At 41.6% G+C, this 20,827-nt stretch overlaps 1 protein-coding gene across 2 annotated transcripts in view; it reads left to right on the top strand.

The window, feature by feature from the left end:
- The window catches only part of PIWIL1 (piwi like RNA-mediated gene silencing 1), a 46,771-nt gene that overhangs the window by 18,417 nt on the left and 7,527 nt on the right, over positions 1 to 20,827 (top strand). For both annotated transcript variants that reach the window (XM_073312371.1, XM_073312372.1), the window contains 10 exons: positions 4,206 to 4,326; positions 5,577 to 5,694; positions 5,952 to 6,066; positions 11,370 to 11,557; positions 13,080 to 13,152; positions 13,584 to 13,784; positions 14,369 to 14,472; positions 16,863 to 16,933; positions 17,699 to 17,852; positions 18,862 to 18,987. In XM_073312371.1, the coding sequence (XP_073168472.1) occupies positions 4,206 to 4,326; positions 5,577 to 5,694; positions 5,952 to 6,066; positions 11,370 to 11,557; positions 13,080 to 13,152; positions 13,584 to 13,784; positions 14,369 to 14,472; positions 16,863 to 16,933; positions 17,699 to 17,852; positions 18,862 to 18,987 (1,271 nt within the window). The remainder of the gene's footprint in view (positions 1 to 4,205; positions 4,327 to 5,576; positions 5,695 to 5,951; positions 6,067 to 11,369; positions 11,558 to 13,079; positions 13,153 to 13,583; positions 13,785 to 14,368; positions 14,473 to 16,862; positions 16,934 to 17,698; positions 17,853 to 18,861; positions 18,988 to 20,827) is intronic.

Here is a 20,827-nt window from a genome sequence, read left to right as displayed (position 1 = left end):
TGATGGACACTCTTTTAAAATGCCTCTTACTCAGTGAAACACACACTGCAGATAAGTGTCCTTTTATACAAAGAGCAACATAAAGCAGAAGACTTCTGTCTTAATCTTAGGCCTTGTCTACACTACAGGGGGAGATGGATCTAAGTTAAGCAACTTCAGCTACATGAATAACAGCTGAAATCAACATACTTCGATCTAATTACTGCGGGGTCCATGGTACACTATGTTGACGGGAGACGCTCTTCCATCAACTCCCCTTGCACTTTTCATTCAGGTGAAATACAGGAGTCAACGGGAGAGCGATCTGCGGTTGATTTAGCGGGTCTTCGCTCAACCCGCTAAATTGGCTGCCGATGCGTCGATTCCCTGGTAAGTGTAGACAAGCCCTTAAACTCCTCTTAGCATGCACCATGAGGGCCGCCTCTGAACCTGAGCGAAAGAAGACTGCCAGACTGGATCAGACTATTTCAGTGAGTGCTCTGATAAGCTCCAGGTTTACCCGGTGCACCAGGGTGCTTTTTCTTCCTGAAGTAAGCTGCACACTCTGACTACTGAGTCTGGGTAGAAGAGGACTTAGGAAAAGTATCTATAGTAGGAAAGAGCACTACTCTCAAGATTACAGCAGACACAGATTTCTTTCTGCAGAACTGGGTAAATCAAAGCAGAAATCTTGCCATGTATCTGCTCCACCTCCTGCTCCTTAGCTAACTGACAGCTCAAGGCCCAGATTGAATCCAGCTGATGCTTCTGCACTAGCTGGTCACTGAACAAGAATGGTGCTGTCAGAGGAGCATATCTTTTCCTCTTTCAGTACTAACGTATGGGCATGTGGCACTACAGCAGTGTAGTATCTGATTAAGTGGAGATTCTTCTGGCACTAAGCTTCTAGGTATCTGAGATGTACGATCCCAAGAGACATCTCTCCCTCTTAAGCTCTTGGCCTCATTATTCCCTGCATCTGAGTCCTCTTATTACTAGTGGAGGACAGAGTGGTCAAAGCTGTTCTGGTATTTGGTTTTGATGAATCTGTCAACAGTGTTTGATCTCGCACTACCAATTCAGCGCAGTGTAATTTATTCAGAATGGGCTCAGATCCTACATCCAGATCTAGCTAATGATCCCAGACAGAATATCTTCCACTGAAGTCCAGAACACTTCAGCTTTTTAGCAGGAAGGACTTCACTAGAGTTACTTTTGCACCAAAATGGAAGAGGTTCTCTGGGCAAAAATACTACAAAATATTTACTTCCCTTTGAAAACTCTCTAGAGTGACTACTGATTGCTTGTTAGCCCTAAAACATTTCAGAATCTGCATCAGCTGCATAATAACCCATTTAGCACTGTCAGATCATCACCTTTCTATTGAAGGCCATATAGGTTTCTCACACCCAACAGTTGCTAGGTTCTTCAAGGGCCTCCTGCATAGCTTTCCTCCAAGCAGAGACCTTACCCTCCTGGGATCTTAGTGTGATTTTAAGAAGCTTGATAGGGCTCCTCATTGAACCTCTTTCTAGCAATCTGCTCTCTGCCTATGAAGACTGTCTGTTTAGTAGCTGTAACTTCATCTCAACTAGTAGGAAAGAGTCAAGCTCTCTGAGCGTTTCCACCATACAGTAAAACCTCGGTTACAAACACCTCGGGAATGAAGGTTGCTCGTAACTTTGAAACTTTCGTAATTGAACAAAACATGGTTCTTTCAAAAGTTTACAACTGAACATTGATATAATACACCATTGAAACTTTACTATGCAGAAGAAAAATGCTTTCCCTTTATTTTTTTAATAGTTCATGTTTTAACACAGTACTGTATTTTTTGTGTGTGTGTCTTTGCTGCTGCCTGATTGTGTACTTCCTGTTCCAAATGAAGTGTGTGGTTTACTGGTCAGTTTGTAACTCTAGTGTTTGTAACTCTGAGGTTCTGCTGTATTTGGTATTTCACAATGACAAGACCACACCCACTATTTTTGCCAAAAAAAGTTGTTGGACTTTCACTTGAATCAAGTGATCCATCTTCCAGTTTTCTTTCCTAAACCTTGCTCTAATCAAGGCTAACTGTCACACACTGCTGTCAGGACAGGACAAAACCCTCAGGGCTATATGTAGACATGCCCTAAGTTGACCTAAGTTAGGCTGACTTACTGCCACCACAGTGGTTACTGCGGTGGCTGATATCCATGCTACCCTCCTTATGTTAGTGGTGCACATCCTCACCATGAGCGCTTCCACCCATTGAAAAGTGGCAGTGTTGGGGACTGAGAGCCAGGGCGCTAAGTACACAGCTGTGCCCCTCTGGGCTTCTTGCCTCCCAGCTGGAGGAGGGTGGGGGGCAACAATTGACCAGCTGAGAGAGGGGAGCCTCCAGGCTGTGCAGCTGGGCTCTAGCTGCTCAGCTTTTTTGTCAATTTCACAGCTCCACACAACTCATGTAAGTAACATGCTGTTTAGATAGACTGTGTTGCCCTAACTACATTGACATAAGCCCTATGCCTCTCGTGGAGGTGGAGTTATGTCGGTGTAGTAGGGTGCTTACGTTGGGCAGGACAAGGCTGTAGTGTGTACACTGACATAATCAGTGTAGCGTAGATCAGATTAATGTGTACACTGACCTATTTGTGTAGTGTAGACCACGACTTAAACTCTCCCAGACTATTTCTCGCTTTTGCTGACAGGTGAAGGGTCAATTTACATCCATCCAAAGGCTATCTAAATAGGTGTCTGACTATTAGAACTAACTTACTTAGATTCCAGTCTGCAGATTACAGCCCATTCTATCAGAGGCCAGAAGAGCCTCTGTAGCTTCTCAAGGAGACATTCTGATTCTTGAGATGTAACGCAGCTACCTGGAGTTCAGCACTACTTCTTAGTAGAGGGTTCCAGATTTGAATCTCACATTGACAGAGCTGTCCTGCAATTGTTAAAACAGACCGACCACTGACAACTTGGCTATGAAGTCCCTGCTTGTGAGCTATCAGAAGTGGAAGAATACAAATGGATAGTCACTCAAAGGAACAGTAACTGGTGGTTCTTTGGATTGGGTTGGCCACTCCTAGTCCATGAGCGACCCTCATTTTCCTATTTACAGTCTTTTAATAGCTGGATTCTGTTTTAGTGAAGGATCTCAGCATCTGTTGGGCCTACTACTCCCTCTGCGCTTTTGGGTGCAGGACACGGGGATCTGGGTGCAGGCACAGCTCCAATAGACACTGCTATTCAAAAGAATCTAATCATGTGTAGTGGGGTACAAGGCTACGTGCACACCAGAATTGGAATTAATGCAGAGTAAGTAACTATTCTTTCTTAATGGCAGGAAGGGCAAAATGGTCTTTTCACCCTTCAAAAAGACATTTCCTATCTATCTTTTACCAGTAGTATTGACTTTTGAGTAGAATGACACTTTTACCTATTCTAGTGCAGGATGTCTGTTTTTAGGGTTCAAGAATTCATGATGCCATTTTGTTGGCTTGTCTGTTTCTCTGGACAATCTGCAGTTTTTCCTTATTATGCTTTCTGACTGGCTGAAACGTTTTGATATTGAGGTTTTCCGGGAGTGCAAGAGGGTTTAGTGGCTAGAAAGGATGCTTGTTTACTGTCAGCATGCACAACATAGACATTCCCTTTCTAGATTTGGGTTCTATGGTTGGTTGAGAGATTGAACAGCAACTGTAGAATGCAAAGAGAGGCCACAGGTCACCTTGATTTTTATTGGGGCCTTTGGGTGCTGTCTCACCAGTAAGGCAGTACTGGTCTCATATTGTACAAGCTGGAGAAGGGAAGAATATTAGTGTACTTGGGCTTATACATTAATATGTCAGCATGAACCTTAGTATGTTCTTGGCTGTTGGTGACTTTAAATTTTGTTTTACTGGCTACCCATCTTAAGCACAGACAGCTTCTGCTGTCTGCTTGAATGGGCGCAGGTCTGGGAAAAGTGCTCAGTCTATGCATTTGATACACAATCAGTACACTAGGTAATGTGTTTCCAAATGTGGCTTGCTCCTTAATATGTGGATTACATAGTTCACCCTGAAAGTAACTTTATGGAGAAAACCTTAGATAGACCTGAGTATCTGGCTTGTTTTGAAATTAAAGATACCGTACTGGTATCTCTACTTGTTAACAGTTGAATGTTAGAAAAAAGTGTGATCATTTAGTCTCCTAGAGGCACTTGATATCTGACTAAAGTGTACTATGTAATTTCTATACAGCAATATAACCAAGAAATCACTGACTTGAATCAACCAGTTTTGGTCAGTCAGCCGAAGAGGAGGAGAGGGCTAGGAATACCAGGACCTGCAGTACTCATTCCTGAGCTGTGCTACCTCACAGGTATTCTATTAATAGCTTCTCTATACAGAAGTACCCGCCATGCAAATTGTATTAAAATATATCTTCCTCCTGCGACACTGATGGATTGAAAACTTTTTGATGAATTAGCCAGGAACATTCATTGATATAAACATAGATTTGGTAATGAAACCTGTAAATGTACTAATTAGAGATTTGGGTGTTAAAATTTAGCTATTTTCCATTGTTGTATGCGGCGTTGTTGCTGTCAGTCCTAGGATGTCACAGACCAGGTATGTGAGGTAATTTTTTTTTATTGGATCAACTTATGTTGGGGAGATAGACAAGCTTCTGAGCTTACACAGACCTGCAGAAGAGATCTGTGTAAGCTCAGAAGCTTGTCTATCTCACCAATAGAAGTTGGTCCAAGAAAAGATATTGCTTCATCCACTTTGCGTCTGTAAAATTTAGCTAAACATTTACAATAGTGTGTAATTCCTTAACTCCACAAAATTAAAACATTTGTGCCCCTCTGTAGTTAAGACTTCCTCCTTTAAAAACATTTCCCTCTTCTTTCAGTAACTCTAGCCTTTCCAAATGATGATTGGAAAGAAGAGGAATACATTAAGCACAATTATCGTCAGTGACTCTGCAAGCTAACACCACCTTGTTTGATGAATCTAGCTTGTGTATTCAAATCTTGTTTGCTTTTTGTCACTACTGCTTTGTTTTTACTTACCTCTTGTTAACACCACAGAGTACATTGTGTGAGCTACATACTCTTCCTACTTGCACATCAACATTATTTAAATTTCAGTTTTAATCTTCATTAGTGATTTTGAAGCCAGAAAGAATACCACTTCTTTCAGGTACCAGTTTGAGTAGTGGCAGTTAACAATGTTTCTTTTTAACTTCCTGTGTGAGTCAGTGAAGGTGGTGACTTCTCTAGTGCTGTACAAAGGGGGCTCATGCAAGATTTTCTACATGTGTTAAAAAAAAGTTTAGATTTGTGGTTTAGGTGGCCCAGTGCAGTCTTTTATGCATTGGCATGAACTGTGGCCTGAGACAGATGTGTGGAGCCAAATGATGTTTTTAGATTCTTGGTGACAGGTAACTTACTGCAAAAAATTAATATAGTCCCCATGCTTTTTCATATGTGTCACTAAGTGCACAGCATATCTCCAGTTTTCTAGAAGATGGAGTTAATAGCTGTCTCCTTGCTAAGTTTCTGTGGCTCTATGTTCAAAATAAACTAAGACCAACCTTCATTAAAAGGATTTTGCTAATTTTAGGATTGACTGATAAGATGCGTAGCGATTTTAATGTAATGAAAGACTTGGCTGTTCATACAAGACTGACACCTGAGCAAAGACAGCGTGAAGTTGGAAGACTCATTGACTACATTCACAAGTAAGTTACTTCAGAACTTCTGGTTCTTTGGGAATGAAGTGTTTTGTTTTGATTAGTTATTTTCTTTTTGGTAATGACTCAGTTGACAGGAGCTTAAAAAGAGTCAACTTTTACTGGAGAATGTCACTTTAACTCTTTGATCCTAGAAAAATCTTTCCCTTCAAGTACAAAATATATTACAATTTAGCCAGAAATCCTGACTCTCACTAGGTGCTAAGTGATTAATGGTTTTATAATTTGTTCTTAAATTTTAACAGGGATGATAATGTTCAGAAGGAACTTCGTGACTGGGGTTTGAGTTTTGATTCCAATTTACTATCCTTTACGGGAAGAGTTGTTCAAGCAGAAAAAATTCATCAAGCAGGAAAAGTGGTAAATAAGTAATTTTAATAAATTAAACATCTTTGAACAAAACAGATTTTTTTTAAAGGAGCACTGTAGGGATGTGATGACTCACCAGCATGGCACCTCCTGCTGGTCGTCCTGGGAATTTGCTCTTCCAGCCCTTAGCGCCCTCTGCAGGTTGGTGTCTCACCTGCTGCTGGCCTTTGTGTCCCTCCCGGACCCCGGTGCCCCTCTACATCAGGGTTCTGCCCCAGCAGTAACCCTATGCTCTGTCTCCCCTCCCAGGGGAACCCCCAACCCTCTAAACACACCTTGCCTCAGTGGCTATTGACAGTCATCATCTAGCCCCCGCTCACTGGGGCAGTCTGCAGTATAATGGCCACTCATCATTGGCAAGGGGTTAGGACCTGCTGCCTTTGCCTATCTTCAGGCTGCCTCTCTGCAGCCCCAGTACCTTTTAGTCTTAAACAAGGCCTGCAGCCTGGGGGTTTACCAGGCTGGAGCTCCCCAGCTCCTTTTGCCCTTCCCCAGCACCACTCCACGTCAGGTACCTTGCTCCCAGGCAGCTAGAGTGAGCCTTCTCCAACTTCTGGCCCACAGCCCTCTTACCAGGGCCAGCTGGCCCCTAACTGAGCTGGCCACAGCTGTGGCTGTTTCCCCAATCAGCCTAGCTTTTCCCAGTCAGAGCCCTCTCGAGGGATGTTTTTAACCCCTGCTTGCTGGAGTGAGGCAGCCACTCCACTACAGGCACTTAACGGCAATTCAAAATTTTTTAAAGAAACGTCAAATTCAGTTTTTTAGCGAACACACTCTAAATAGTAAGTCCCAGAACTTCTTAAAAGTTCCACTAAAAACCTCTTGAGGGTTTTTCTGTTCAGTTTTATAAAAGACTCTTTAGCAAGGGAGAAGTTGACCAAAGTATTTTCAAATGCACAGAATAAACTGGGACAAATAAATTCTTAGTCATCTCAGATGTTATAAGTAATAGGAAACTCTTTTCACGCAAACATTTTTAAGTTCTGTCCCTTTCAAGTTAGGGGACTGGAACTGGCACAGGACTTAATTACATCAAGCTATGTTGAATTTGCAAGATGGGTAGCTTTGATTATGGTTCCCACAGCAAGTGTAAATCAGCATTTTTATTATCACTTGTCTTGCTCTATATTTTATTCTTTAATAAGTAAATACAGCACTAGTTTGCTTGGGACTAATTTTTAGTTTAATAAAACTTGAGACAACTATAAAGTTGCATTGTTCTTGCAATACCTTAAGGCTTGATTGAGCAAAGCACTTTCACACATGCTTATCTTTAAGCGTGTTGATAGTCCCAGTGGAGTCAGTGTGCTTATGTGCATTGAATCAGAACCTCAGAGAATTGTGTATGTTCAAAACCAGTATGTTACACTTAGTGTAGCTGTTTGACTTGTCTGCATACTATTTTTTATTTGAACATTCTTGCCCATATTTGGGTCAAACATTTAGACAAATACAATTGTATCCATCAAATTTAATATATTAATGTTGTTTGGAATCATGGTTGTTATGCGCACACACAATACTCGTGGGGGGATTCTGTGCCAAAAAAATTAATGCAAAATTCTGCATATTTTTTGTCAAAGTAATGCAATATAATCACACCAGTTTCAATTGTTTTGGTAATTTTATTTAAACTACAATACAGAAAAAAGTCACTAACTATTCAGCATTTCCTGAACATATGAAAGTTAAGTTATGAACACTTGAAATGCAGCATATTAGTTACCAGTTATAATCCTGGATTTTTTTTTTTAAATTACGTTACAGAACAAAACAAAACAAAAAAAGTAGAATGTCATTTTAAATTGCTCAGACTTTCACACATGAGTCATACAGTTTTGCTAATCATTGTCCTGGACCTGGGTGGGTACTTGGGGAAGTGCTTGCTTCTGATTGTCCTAACATTTTATTGACTGCTTGGTAAACGTTTTATTTGCTCTGTCTTTTTATTTTTTTAAATGGGTAAGTAAAATAAATCCTGAGCTGTAATCTAACCCCATTGTGCCATTTGGCCCAGGAAAAAAGTGAGAAAGCACATAAATCTTCCTAGCTGATGGGCTTGTATACACTATACAGCTAAAAGTCGGGCAGTGTAGCCGCTGTTTGTTGGCTCTCCTGCTGACGACAACCCAACGACCAGTGCTATTCCAGTGCTTAAATTTTCTGACTATAAGGATAGTTTTCCTGATATCTAACCTAGATCTCTTTTGCTGAAGTTTAAGTCCGTTACTACTTGTTTTACATTCAGTGGACATGGAGAACAATTGATCACAGTCCTGTTTATAACAGCCCTTAGCATATATAAAGACTATTATTGAGTTCTCACCTCAGTCGTCGTTTCTCAAGACTAAACAAGCATCCGTCCTCATAGGTCTGGTTTTTTAATTTTCATTTTTGTTGCTTTCCTCTGGACTCTTTCTCCAATTTGTTTACTCTCCGACCCTCCTCAGAGCTGAACCAGTTGGACTCTGCACCCAGTACCTTGGCATTGGTGTGGAGTGCTCCTCCTGCTGTGAGAATCTCTTGGCACTGTTCTCCATCACCAATGCCAAAGAAAACACACAAGAAACAGTTGGCTGAGGGGGGAGTACTAACTGACTCTGAAGAAAGCCAAGCATGGGGAGCACAGCATAGTGCGACTAGAGTCTGGCTACTCCTCTGTGCCTGCTCTGAGAGAGGCACCATTGACTCCTTCATGTATGCAGGTCCATTGAGTCTGGTCCCGTATCAACATTTGGTGCCAGAGGGACAATGCGACACCAGCAAGACTGTAGTACTGTCTACCCCATGGGAGTTCGTTGCAGCCAGGGACTTGCTGGACTTTCAGCACTGCCGTTGATGGAAGTGCAAGAGTTGGCAATGTCGAGCAGAAGCGACCATGTTGCCCTGAGCTCCTGTTGAGTACAAGGCCTCTCAGTATCCTCTAGAGGGAAACCATCCCTGCTGGCCTTGATGCAGATCTCCATGTCTTGGCACCATTCCCCAGCACGCCTCTCCATGGTGTCCCCAGAGGAAGGCTTGTCATCTGACTTGGAAGTGCACTCATATTTCCAGATCCCAGTACCCCGCTGGTCAGTCTTATCTTGTTGTGGGTCTGGGTGCAGGGGTACCCCTGAGTGCTTAGCACAGTGGGTGCTGGCCTATGCAGATGCAATGGCCTTTTTGGAACCTGTGGGTTTTCCCGCACTGCAGGGGCCCCCATCCAGGCACTCGTACTCTGGTGTCAGAGGAGAGCACCTCTATCCTATCGAGCAACACCTGACCAAGATTCCAATACCAAGCCCACTACCAATTATCAGGACGTAGAACCTTGGGACTGGAGTGGTGCAGAAGAAAAGGACCCTCTGCCAGTGCAGGTCTCCTTTCTCTTCCCCCAAGGCAGTGTCAGGGTTTGTGCATTGCCTCTACATGATGACTTCAAAGCTTACTCTTTTCGACAACTCCTGGTGGCCTTTAATCTTGAACTGGAAGTGGAGGTAGTTAGAGTCCTCCCACAGCCTGGTCGCTATTTTGACTGCGTGGCCACATTGAAGGTGGCTCTCCTGCTCAATGTGGCCATCATGGGACCAGTTAAAGCCCTGTGGCAAACCCCATCCTCACACCTCAAGGAGTGCTGAAAAGAAGTGTATTGTTCCTGCTCAAGGGCATGAGTACTTGTACTCCCACCCCCCTCCTGGGTTCCTAGTAACCTTGGCAGCCAATGAGAGGGACAGACAAGGGCAACAAGCAGTGACCCCCCCGCCCCAAGAGAAAAGACTCAGACCTTTCAATAGAAAGGTCTTATTCTACTGGGGGTCTGCAGCTCCACATCTCCAGCCAGCAGGCATTGCTGAAGAGGTGCAGCTTAACTTAATGTTGAAATTCAAGGACTCGCTTCACCGGGAGTCCAGGCAGGAGTTCTCTTCTCTGGTAGAGGAGGGGAAGTCTGTAGCCAGGGCTTCCCTGCAGGCCACTGTGGACTCCGGTGGTTAGGTCCATGGCTTCTGTGGTGATCATGCGCAGATGCTCTTGGCTCCAGTCCTCTGGACTGGCAATGGAGGTCCAGCAGTCCATTCAGGACCTTCTGTTTGAAGGTGCTTCATTCTTCTCAGAGCAAACGGAAGCAGAGCTTCCTTGCTTGAAAGACTCCCTCAAGTCCCTACGTCTGTATGCCCAGGCACTTTAGAGGAAGCACTTCAGTCCCCAGCACTCCACCTATTTCTCAGTTCCACTGCCCCATCAGGACCTGCAAAAGAAATGAAACACGGGTTTTAGTTGCAGGCAGCTGCCGTCATCCACCTGAGCATCCCTACCTGGCCCTCCCAGATACTGAGTCGGGGGAGAGAAGAAAGATAAGTGCGGGAGCAGCCAAACAGAACTTCTGCTGGGACACCCGAGGGTGTTATACTAGTTCCCATGCCACCAGATCATGTCTCCCTTTTGTTTTTGACAATCTGTCCCACTTCATTGTGGCATGGTCTCATATCACCATGGACCACTGGGTGATGAACACTGTGGAAAGGGGTTGTACGCTTCAGTTTATTTCCACATACCCTCCTTCCCCATCCCACTTCAAGAACCCTTCTCACAAACAACTTGTGGCCCAGGAGGTGCAAGCCCTTCTCCTAATGGGAGCTGTGAAGGAGGTTCTGCAGGACTTAAGAGGGAAAGGGTTTTACTCATGCTATTTCCAAAGGCCAAGGGCGGTCTCCAACCTATTTTAGACCTGTGTCATCTGAACGGCGACCTCAAAAAAAAAAAAAAAAAAAAAAAAAAAAATGAAGTTCCACATGGTCTCCCTGACCTTAATCATCCCCTCCCTGGATATGTGGACTGGTATGCTGCCCTTGAGAGACACTTATTTTCACGTCTTGATTTTCCAAGGTCACAGGAGGTTTATCAGGTTCATTGTAAACCAAACTTGCTACCTATTTATGTATTGGAGGGGTAGCCGTGTTAGTCTGTATCCACAAAAACAACGAGGAGTCTGGTGGCACCTAAAAGACTGACAGATTTCTTTGGGCATAAGCTTTCGTGGGTATAAAAACCCACCTCCACAGATGCATGGAGTGAAAATTACAGATGCAGGCATAACTATACTGACACATTAAGAGAGGGGAGTTACCTTAGAAATTAGAAATTTCTGAAACTGAATTTTAAAAAAAAAACTTGTTTCATAGGAAACTTTTTTGTAAATTCTCAGTTTTGATCAGCTGGAACTGCAAAGGCTGATGATCTTGCTATATTAAGACATAGATTTTGTGAAAGTTAGTTGTGCTCCAGCAGGACTTAATTTAATCCTTTCTCATTTCCAGTTTGACTACAATCCTCAATTTGCAGACTGGTCAAAAGAAACCAGGGGAGCTCCCTTAATTAGTGTAAAGCCATTGGATAACTGGTTGTTAATATACACACGGCGCAATTATGATGCTGCCAATGCACTAGTTCAAAATCTATTTAAAGTCACACCAGCCATGGGCATCCAAATGAACAAAGCTATCATGTAAGTACTGTAGAAATGTGATAAATAACTTGCTCAGAAACTCTGATAGCTCTTTAAATTTTTCAGTCATCGTGTTAAATGAGGAAGGAGTTGTAATATCTATTTCTATAAAACTCTCTTAATTGTATATATCTATTTATCTGAAGGTCTCCAGAGATCTCAAAATTTCAGATGGTTAATTACTTAGTAAAAAATTAGGTTTTGGAGCTAGTGTTTCAGTCCATGGAAGCTTTAACTGAGGATTAGAGAGGGTGCTGCTGATAGGAAGGATTCTGCTGGATGTTGAAAGTTGAACTATTCTAATTGGTGGAGCTGCCTTTAATATAAACAGGAGCAGCAGCAGCACAAATTCAAGTGTACAGTAACTCCTCGGTTAATGTTATGTTCCTGATCTATTAGAGAACATACTTGTTTAAAGTTGCACAGTGTTTGTTTATAATGTTGTTTGGCCGCCGCCTGCTAGTGAGTGGGGGCTTGGAACCAGGGTGGGCTGGCAGCCCCCTATCAACTCCACCTCCCCCAGTGCTGCCCGCTCGTGGATCAGCAACTCCTCCTCTTCCCTCTCCCCCCCGCGTCTCCAGCCTGCAGCAATCAGCTATTTTGCAATGTTCAGGAGGCTGAGGGGTTAGGGTTAGGGGGTGGAGTGGGGATGGGCCAGGGGTTGAGCACCCGCCGGCACTTTGGAAAGTCAGCAGCTGTGCATGCAGTGTCCGGAGGAGGGAGTGGTGTGCTCCAGCGGGATAGTGAGAGTTCGTCAACATGTTCAGTTTCCGCAGAGAAGTGTTTGTTTGCAGCCCATGCCATGCATCTATTTTGTCTCCTGCCTCCCTTGCTGCCGCTATGTAGAGTGCGAGGCTACATTAACAACGTATTAACTCTTGAGGGCTCAACCGAGTGCTCGTTCATCATTTAGCAGCAAGGCATTCCCTGGGAAATATCCCACCTGATATCAACATGGTTGCTTTAGGAGAAGCTCAGGGAGCTCATGAGCAGATCTCCAGACAATCCTCTGATTAGAACTTTTTTAAAACTTATACTGTATATGTATATAATGTCTTTTGTCTGGTGACAAAAATTTACCTGGAACCTAACCCCCACTCCTATTTACATGAATTCTTATGGGGAAATTGGATTCACTTAATATTTTGCTTAAAGTTGCGTTTTTCAAGAACATAACTACAACATTATGCGAGGAGTTACTGTATTGTCAGCCTTTCCAAAGTCAACTTTAAAGTATGACCAAAGTCTCCTTTAGTCAAGCTTATGACTCTTTTTAATCTTGATTTTCCTTCATTCTTACCAGAAACTCTGGTTCAGGAATGTTTCCTTTTAATTCTTAAGTGGTAGAGTGAACACCTTAGTACAGTGTGAATACAGTAACTTTGCTAAAAGCTGTAAATTTAAGCTACCTTGTACTTAATTTCTGTTGCATGGGTAGCCTATGTTCTTGTTGCTGCTTCATGAGCTACTCTAACTTCAGCTACAGCCATATCACTTTTTATTTTCTTGTTCCCCTTTTTAGGATTGAAGTAGACGATAGAACAGAAGCTTATTTGAGGGTCTTGCAACAAAAGGTTACCTCTGACACACAGATAGTATGTATGCTAATTCCATAATTTCAAAGCATGTTAATCTCTACTTTTGGTTATGTATTGCATTAATATCCTAATAATGAAATGAACTCTGTGGATTTACACTTATGGAGTTACGTGACTAACCTCCCAAGTGTCAGATGATACTTATGAGGCCAGGCATGTGTAGAAAATTATGTATTTAGATAGTGTCAGTGCTTAAATATAGAATTGTTGAGCACCCACCACCGATGGAAATCAGACCACTAGTTTTAGGCACTGGAACTTAAGCACCCAAACTGTCTAAATATGTCCCAGAAAACACTTGGGATTTTTCTGTTGTGCTGGAACAGGAGCTATAGCAGTGTACTGTATGCAGATCTTTCAAACAAATAATAAATTTGATTCTGCTGTAGTTTGGTTTTTTTTTTAAACTTTTCATTTTAATTTTTAAGGTAGTTTGTCTTCTATCCAGTAATCGTAAAGATAAGTATGATGCTATCAAGAAATACTTATGTACTGATTGCCCAACTCCAAGTCAGTGTGTGATAGCTCGCACTCTAAGCAAGCCACAAACTGTAATGGCTATAGCAACGAAAATTGCTTTACAAATGAACTGCAAGATGGGTGGAGAGCTCTGGAGTGTTGAAATCCCAGTAAGTAGCTGGCTTTGTTTCATTAACCTTGAGTCAGTTAAGTCTTGTGTGTCGTCCCCCCCACCCCCCAAACTCTAATCACATTTAAAGAAAATACTAGAAGACTTTCTTAACTTGTTTGGTACAACTTTTAAACATTTAAATGAGTGTTCAGAAAGGCACCAGATGATTGATTTACTACTTCTAAATTTCAGTTGGTTACCTGTAGTGTATCCTACCCAAAATAACTTGCTTCCAAAAAGAAAATGCCAACATGGGTAAACTTAACGCATAGGATACATGAGGAAATAAGCAGCTGATAGAACTTTTAATTGAGGATGCAATTGGAGGCGTTAAATAGTTCAGTTGTAAAATGTAGGCTTCTGGCTGTCAGCACGGATACTTTCAGTAGGCACTCCATAAAAACAGAGTCATCTTAAAATAAATAAACATTTTGGAAGTAAACAGTATCCTGAATAGTGAAAAAACTGATTATTTTTGAAGTTGGTGCTTTGTGTATAATACTTTAGTGCAGATATGATAAATGTTTGCTTTTTGCATGTTTTTGCACTTTTTGTAATATACTGTAAACTATTTTCTTAAAGTTGAAACAAGTTATGATTGTGGGAATTGACTGTTATCATGACACTACAGCTGGACGGCGATCAATTGCAGGATTTGTTGCTAGCCTGAATCAGGGAATGACACGGTAAGATACTTTTTGGCATTTAGTATAAACTGAAAGAACTTGATGGATCTGTAATCTTAAAGAAAAAGCCTAATGTGATGAGCAGCCATTTAAAAAGTAACCTTGTCTTTGTTGGTTTAACTTCATATTATACATTTTCACGAACACTGTGTAGTCAAAAGCTCCTGATTAGCTTACTACTAAGTAGCTGTACACTATTTTCCAGACTTTTCAGGAATAAGAGGATAAACTGACTGACCATTAGAGAGAGAGTTCCCTAATTCTCAGGTGCACTGCTGCGTAAATATTGCTTCAAAAAAAAGCATGTAACACTGCCTTGAGTTCAGGGACATGTATGCTGTTTGCCTCACCTGTTCGCTGCCTACCGCATTTTATTGTAAGTGTAAACAACTGTCAGTGGTTCTCAGACTTACTTGATGGGGTCCCCTTTCTTGGTGTCTGCAGTAGTTTACACGGCTCTCAAGTTAAATCTACTACTGGCCAGCTCTGAATGCAGAGTGGAGTATAGCAGTTGCTGCCTGGGCGGCCAGCTCTGAAGGCATCTCTGGGCCATCAGCAGCACAGAAGTAAGGGAGGTAAAGTGAAAAGTGATATTTTCCAATATCACTTTTCACAGCAGACTTAGTCCCATGGCCACCCTTACTTCTGTGCTGCTGCTGGCACCTTGGGGGTGACATCCAGAGTCCCGCCAGCCTCCCAGTGAGGGTTTGGGAGGGTAAGGAGGAGAGCCGGGGTAGTGGGGCTCTAGCACAGCCCTTCTGCATGAGCTCCAGCCACCTGGGGCTGACAGCAAGAGCTCTTAGAATAATAATAATAATAATAATTAATAATAAAAAAACACACACAGGTCATGCCTCCGTTGACACATTCGTATGTCTCCCTTGGGAGGGCTGCCCTAAAGTTTGAGAACCGCTGCTCTATGTGGTAGAATCTGTTATCTGATATATCTGCATGATAGATGAGTTGACAAGTCTTCCTTTGCTGTTTGCATCCAACACAATGAGGATCAAAGATGACCGCTTTTGTATACGGGAAATGGAAAGACAGCCCACCATTAAAGAATCTCTTCAATGCCCACTTTTGGTGGGGGAACAGAAGGCTTAAAGCTTGTGCTTTGGTGCTGTGAACTCCAGAAGCACTTACATGCAAGCCCAAAATACACTGCTTTTATGTCCTCTTGTGAATCCAGATGTTCAGTGCAAGGCTGTAAAAAGGACTGGCTGCCAATGCAATTTTATTTTAATGTTTAATTTTATCCATTAGACTCTCATCAAGGCCAGCATTCCACAAGGAATACATAATTCTCTTCATATACTCTGGTCTGTAGCTCAACCAAAGAAGTCCATCTCTTTTTTTTTTTTTTTTTTTTTAATGATGCATCTATGATCCAATCAATTGCTGGTCTTTCTTGAGAGTCAGGAAGGTGAAGCAAGATAGCACATTCATTCTCAGATCTCCGGCCTAAGTTAAACAGGCTGATACACTAAAGAATATGCTATTATTTTTCTCCAGGAGGTGGTAGCTTCTAGTTCAGGGGTGGCCAGCCTGAGAAGGAGCCAGAATTTACCAATGTACGTTGCCAAAGAGCCACAGTAATATGCCAGCAGCCCCTCCTCAGCTCCCCACTTCTGGTCCCAGCACCCCCTATCGACCTGCAGCCCCACTGATCAGCACCTCATCCTCCCTCCCCATCAGCTGTTTCATGGGGTACAGGAGGATCTGGGGGGGAGGGACAAGGAGTGAGGGCATGGCAGGCTCAGGGGAGGGGTCGGGAAGAGATGGAGTGGGGGCAGAGCCTGTGGCAGAACCAGGGGTTGAGCAGTGAGCAGCCCCCAGCACATTGCAAAGTTGGCGCCTGTAGCTCCAGTCCCAGAGTTGGTGCCTATACAAGGAGCCGCATATTAACTTCTGAAGAGCTGCATGTGGCTCCGGAGCCACAAGTTGGCCACCCTGTCTCCCAACAGTGGGGCTCTCCAGAGACTCTACTTGACATAGAAAGGAAGGCTTATCTGTAACTAGCAGTCTCAAATTACTTTAATTCTGCAGATCTATAATTTAAAATTCTCTTTCCTGCTTCTCAGGGAGTCGTTAGCTATTTTGAATATCTAAAATAACTGAGGGAGACTGGGCCGTGGTCCCTTTATGTAGCCTCACATTCAATTTGGATCTATAAAAGGAACCGTAAGTTTGACCCAAGGCACATATCTGCTCCAGGTGTCTGTGGAGACAATGTACATGTATGGTACTCAAATTCAAGTTAGTGTGATTATTCACATTTTTGCCTGTTGACTGTATAAGACATACTTGCCAAAATTAATTGTTCAAGTTTCTAAAGTGATTTAAATTGTAATAGGTTACTTTGATGCTTTTCTTGATTTTTCTCTAAACAGGTGGTTCTCTCGCTGTGTCTTCCAAGAGCGTGGACAAGAACTTGTGGATGGACTCAAGGTCTGCTTGCAAGGTAAAGTTTTCTTCCTTTAACAGAAAAGGCCTATGGGTGGCAGTTGTTCCTTCTCAGAACAGGATTCTGTGTTCCATTGAGTAAAACATCAAATTACACTTGAGTAAAAATAGATTGGACGTTTATATATTATCACTGACAATTATCAGATAGTTTATGTAGCTTCTCCTAATTTGCATGGTTCTAACTGATACCTTAATTGCTATATGCAGTGTTGTTGTTACCATGTTGATCCCAGGATATTAGAGAGAGAAGGTGGGTGAGGTAATATCTTTTATTGGGCCAACTTCTGTAGATATAGGAGAGATGGGGGGGAGAGAGAGAGAGAGGAGGAGGGAGGAAAAAAAAAAGAACGAACAAACGCTCCTTTTCAGAGAAGACAGTCCAATAAAAGCCGTTCCCTTGTCACTGTAATTGTCAACGGGGACGTAAGCTATATCTGAACTACGAGCAGCACAGTGGCACAACTGTGGCATTGCAGCTATGCTGCTGTAATACTTGATACAGCAATAAAGGGGTTTTTCTGTTGTAGTAAATCCACCCCCTTGAGAGGCAATAGTTAGGATGATGGAAGAATTGTCCCATCAGCCTAGCGATGTGTACACTGGAGCTTAGATCAACTTACTTACGTTTCTCAGGGGAGTAGATTTTTCAGGGCTTCACAATTTATTGCCATTCATTGAGTAATACAGATCCATTTTGAATTTTAACTTCTGAAAGACATTCCCATTATAGTTGCATAACTTTAATTTGCTTTTCTTAAAGCTGCTTTAAGAGCCTGGTTCAGCGGCAATAACCATATGCCTTCTCGCATTATCGTGTATCGTGATGGTGTAGGAGATGGTCAGCTAAAAACCTTGGTTAACTATGAAGTACCCCAGTTTTTGGATTGCTTGAAATCTGTTGGTAAAGATTATAAGTAAGTCTCTTATGATGCATGCAGTGATGCAATGAAAGGCTTTAGTGATATAAAATGTGCACTGTCATGCTTCAGAAAAGCAATAAGGCTGCTAAAAGATTGAATACCTCTTCTTTACACTAGTGTGCACTTGTATCAGATAATTTAGTAACTGACGCAAACAGCTTCTTTCTTACTCACTCAGTTTTTATTATATTGGGTATTCTTTTACAAAGAGCATACCTCATGTTGGTGTGATGTAACTGGATAATTCCATAAGGATATCGTTACTCCTTTTGATGCTTGTGATGTTACGTCTTTGATGTACATATAAAATTATGATTTCTCCCTTTGAACTATCCGGTCACACTTCATCGTGACCACGTGTGAATTCTAGGTTAATCATGCTTCCCTCTTTTGGAAGGATTACCAGTTATCTAGTTATTTGCATTCTCATAGTCCTCCATCTTCAGTAGTTTGGGTAATAGCCTTAAATTAGCTCTAAAATCTGTCAGTGCTGGTACAATCGAGTATTGAAACTGTCACTGGAACAAAACAGCATGCTAAACGAAAATAGGCCAGTTGGGGTGATGGAAATGCTTATTTTTTCTCTATTTAGCATCTGGCAATATTTTTTCTGCATATATTTTTAGTGTATATAGTCTATAGATGTGTGCCATGAGTACACCTAAAATAAGGGAGAGGAAGAGAAGAAACCTTATATAGTATAAGAACTGTTGTAGGGAAAACTTCTACTCTTATGGTCCCAGGTGTTTGCAGCTATGCAAGCGCAAAAGTTAATTTGGTACCATGGTAATGAATTATGCTGAAATACCTGAATAGAAGCAATATATTAAGTGAAGGCTTAAAATACTAAAACCTGCATATTCTAGTTTATTTAGAAGTCTGGTTTCTAATGGATCAGTAAAGATGTAGTTTCCAAAATTTATTTTAAAGAACTTTAATGGGAAAGTTCTCTAAATTGAAGTTTCAAAAATTGCTCTTATGTTGCTCATATAATCTTTTCTAGCCCAAGACTTACAGTAATAGTGGTGAAGAAACGAGTGAATACTAGGTTCTTTGCACAGGCTGGTGGAAGACTTCAGAATCCACCCCCTGGTACAGTTATTGATGTAGAGGTTACCCGACCGGAATGGTAAGTAATGCTTTTAGGGAGATAATAGCTCTTTGATGGTAGGAATCAGTTGTTTGGCTTGCATCCTGCTACCAAAAATGGAATCTGATGCTCACTCAAAAGAAATGAGTAGGCCAAATTGGATGTACTGTTAACATGACTATAAAAATGGCATTGCTAGCTGGCAAACTTATGTAAATAATCTTTCTTACTTCCTCACTCTGTAAGTTCTTGTTGTCCACCACTGAAAAACCAACCTGGAATATGTGTACTTCCTGGCTGTTGCCTTTTCTTCCAGTAATAACCAAATTCTGAATGTAGAATATTTGTGTTGGTGGTGTATGAGCCATAAAATAATCCTGCTCACTCTCCCAATATCTCAATTAATTCTTCACTGCTAACAGTAATGAATTTTAAGTAAAACATTCTGAGTATATACAGTGAGCAAAACTGAGTAATAATGAGAGATACAACATTTCTGAAAACTTAGAAGACAAGTTAAAAACAGTTTCCTTCCACCCCCTCCCTGTTTTTATTGGGGGGACAAATTATGGGAAAAATCAAAATATCTGCAATAATTACTTATCAAAACTAAACTTTCATTCTTTTAAGAATGAGAAATATATTATGTACAGTTTAGCTGGCACATAGAAAGTACTACTATGTATATTTATAAAAGCATAAATTTTCACATGATGCAGAAATTGGAGTATTCTGAAGCAGACAAGAAGCTAAGAGGAGTCAGAGATTGTGTTGTACAAAGGCCCTGCCACTACGTTGTAGGAGCAATATGTGTGACAGATTCCCAGATTGCACTCTTGGACAAAATACCTTCATAGGTTCTGTTCTCTAACGTTAGAAAGTACTTTTCTAGTTATCTAGTTCAAGATGTGTTGCTTGTTTAATAATCCAGTCAAATATTGTTAACAATGCTAGGCATCACTAACATTACTACCTTTGAACCTTGGATCGAAGAAGTTTGCAGCAACATTCTTTCTATCTACCAGTTAAGTCCTTCACTTGTACTTCTTCCTGACTTGTGAGTGGAGAGGCACTTAAAATCAACTGGTTTTGAGCAACTGTCTTAGCTGCAAGTTGAGGAATGTCTGACACAAGTGCTTTGTCTGATTCAGATACTGTGATTGCAGAAACGATTGGCTGTAGTCTTCAGAGAGTTCTGCAGGTGAACCCAGAAATTATCCTCAAGTACAGTGTGTTGTACATTTTAACTACTTTAAAATCTTCTGTTATCACTGTTCCTTGAAGAGCCCTTTTTTGTTTTAATAAACTTTCAGGTGACATCTCTATAGTTCCCCATCTTGTTTTGCTAGAAGTTTTACCATTTTATTCTTACCATGCTTTCCTTACTTTGTCTTAAAGACTGTATCTACAATATGCATAGTTTTCACATACTTTAGAACTTTTTTGCTGATTCATGGATCTTTTTGAGTGTTCCACTTCATGAAATCACCTCCTACTCCAGTATTATATGGCTATTTGTGATGTCCCATGCTGCTTTCATATTGTTGGCATAGTCAGTCAACAAATAAATACTTTCCCACTTCCAATTTTCTCTAGTACTTCACATATTTCACTACTAATATACTCTGCAGCATGTCTGTTTTCATGCTCCTGTAATCCCTCCGCCAAAAAACAAAATAAAACTGGTTGAGATGTTCTCAAAAAGTTTGATTCCTTCCTCCAGTTTATTTGTCCACCCATAAGTAAGTACTACCAGGCAGTGCTCCACTTATATTTTGTTCTTGTACAATTTGTATTCTGCAGTCAGAATATGACTGTGTAAGAGGCTTGCTCAAAGAACATTTGCTGGGTAACAGGCATGATTGCTTTAATAGTTTAA

This window comes from Lepidochelys kempii, chromosome 15, assembly GCF_965140285.1.
Source record: "Lepidochelys kempii isolate rLepKem1 chromosome 15, rLepKem1.hap1, whole genome shotgun sequence".
Lineage (NCBI taxonomy): Eukaryota > Metazoa > Chordata > Testudines > Cheloniidae > Lepidochelys > Lepidochelys kempii.
Note: the sequence above shows the minus strand (reverse complement) of the source record. Positions and strands in the feature narration are given on the sequence as shown.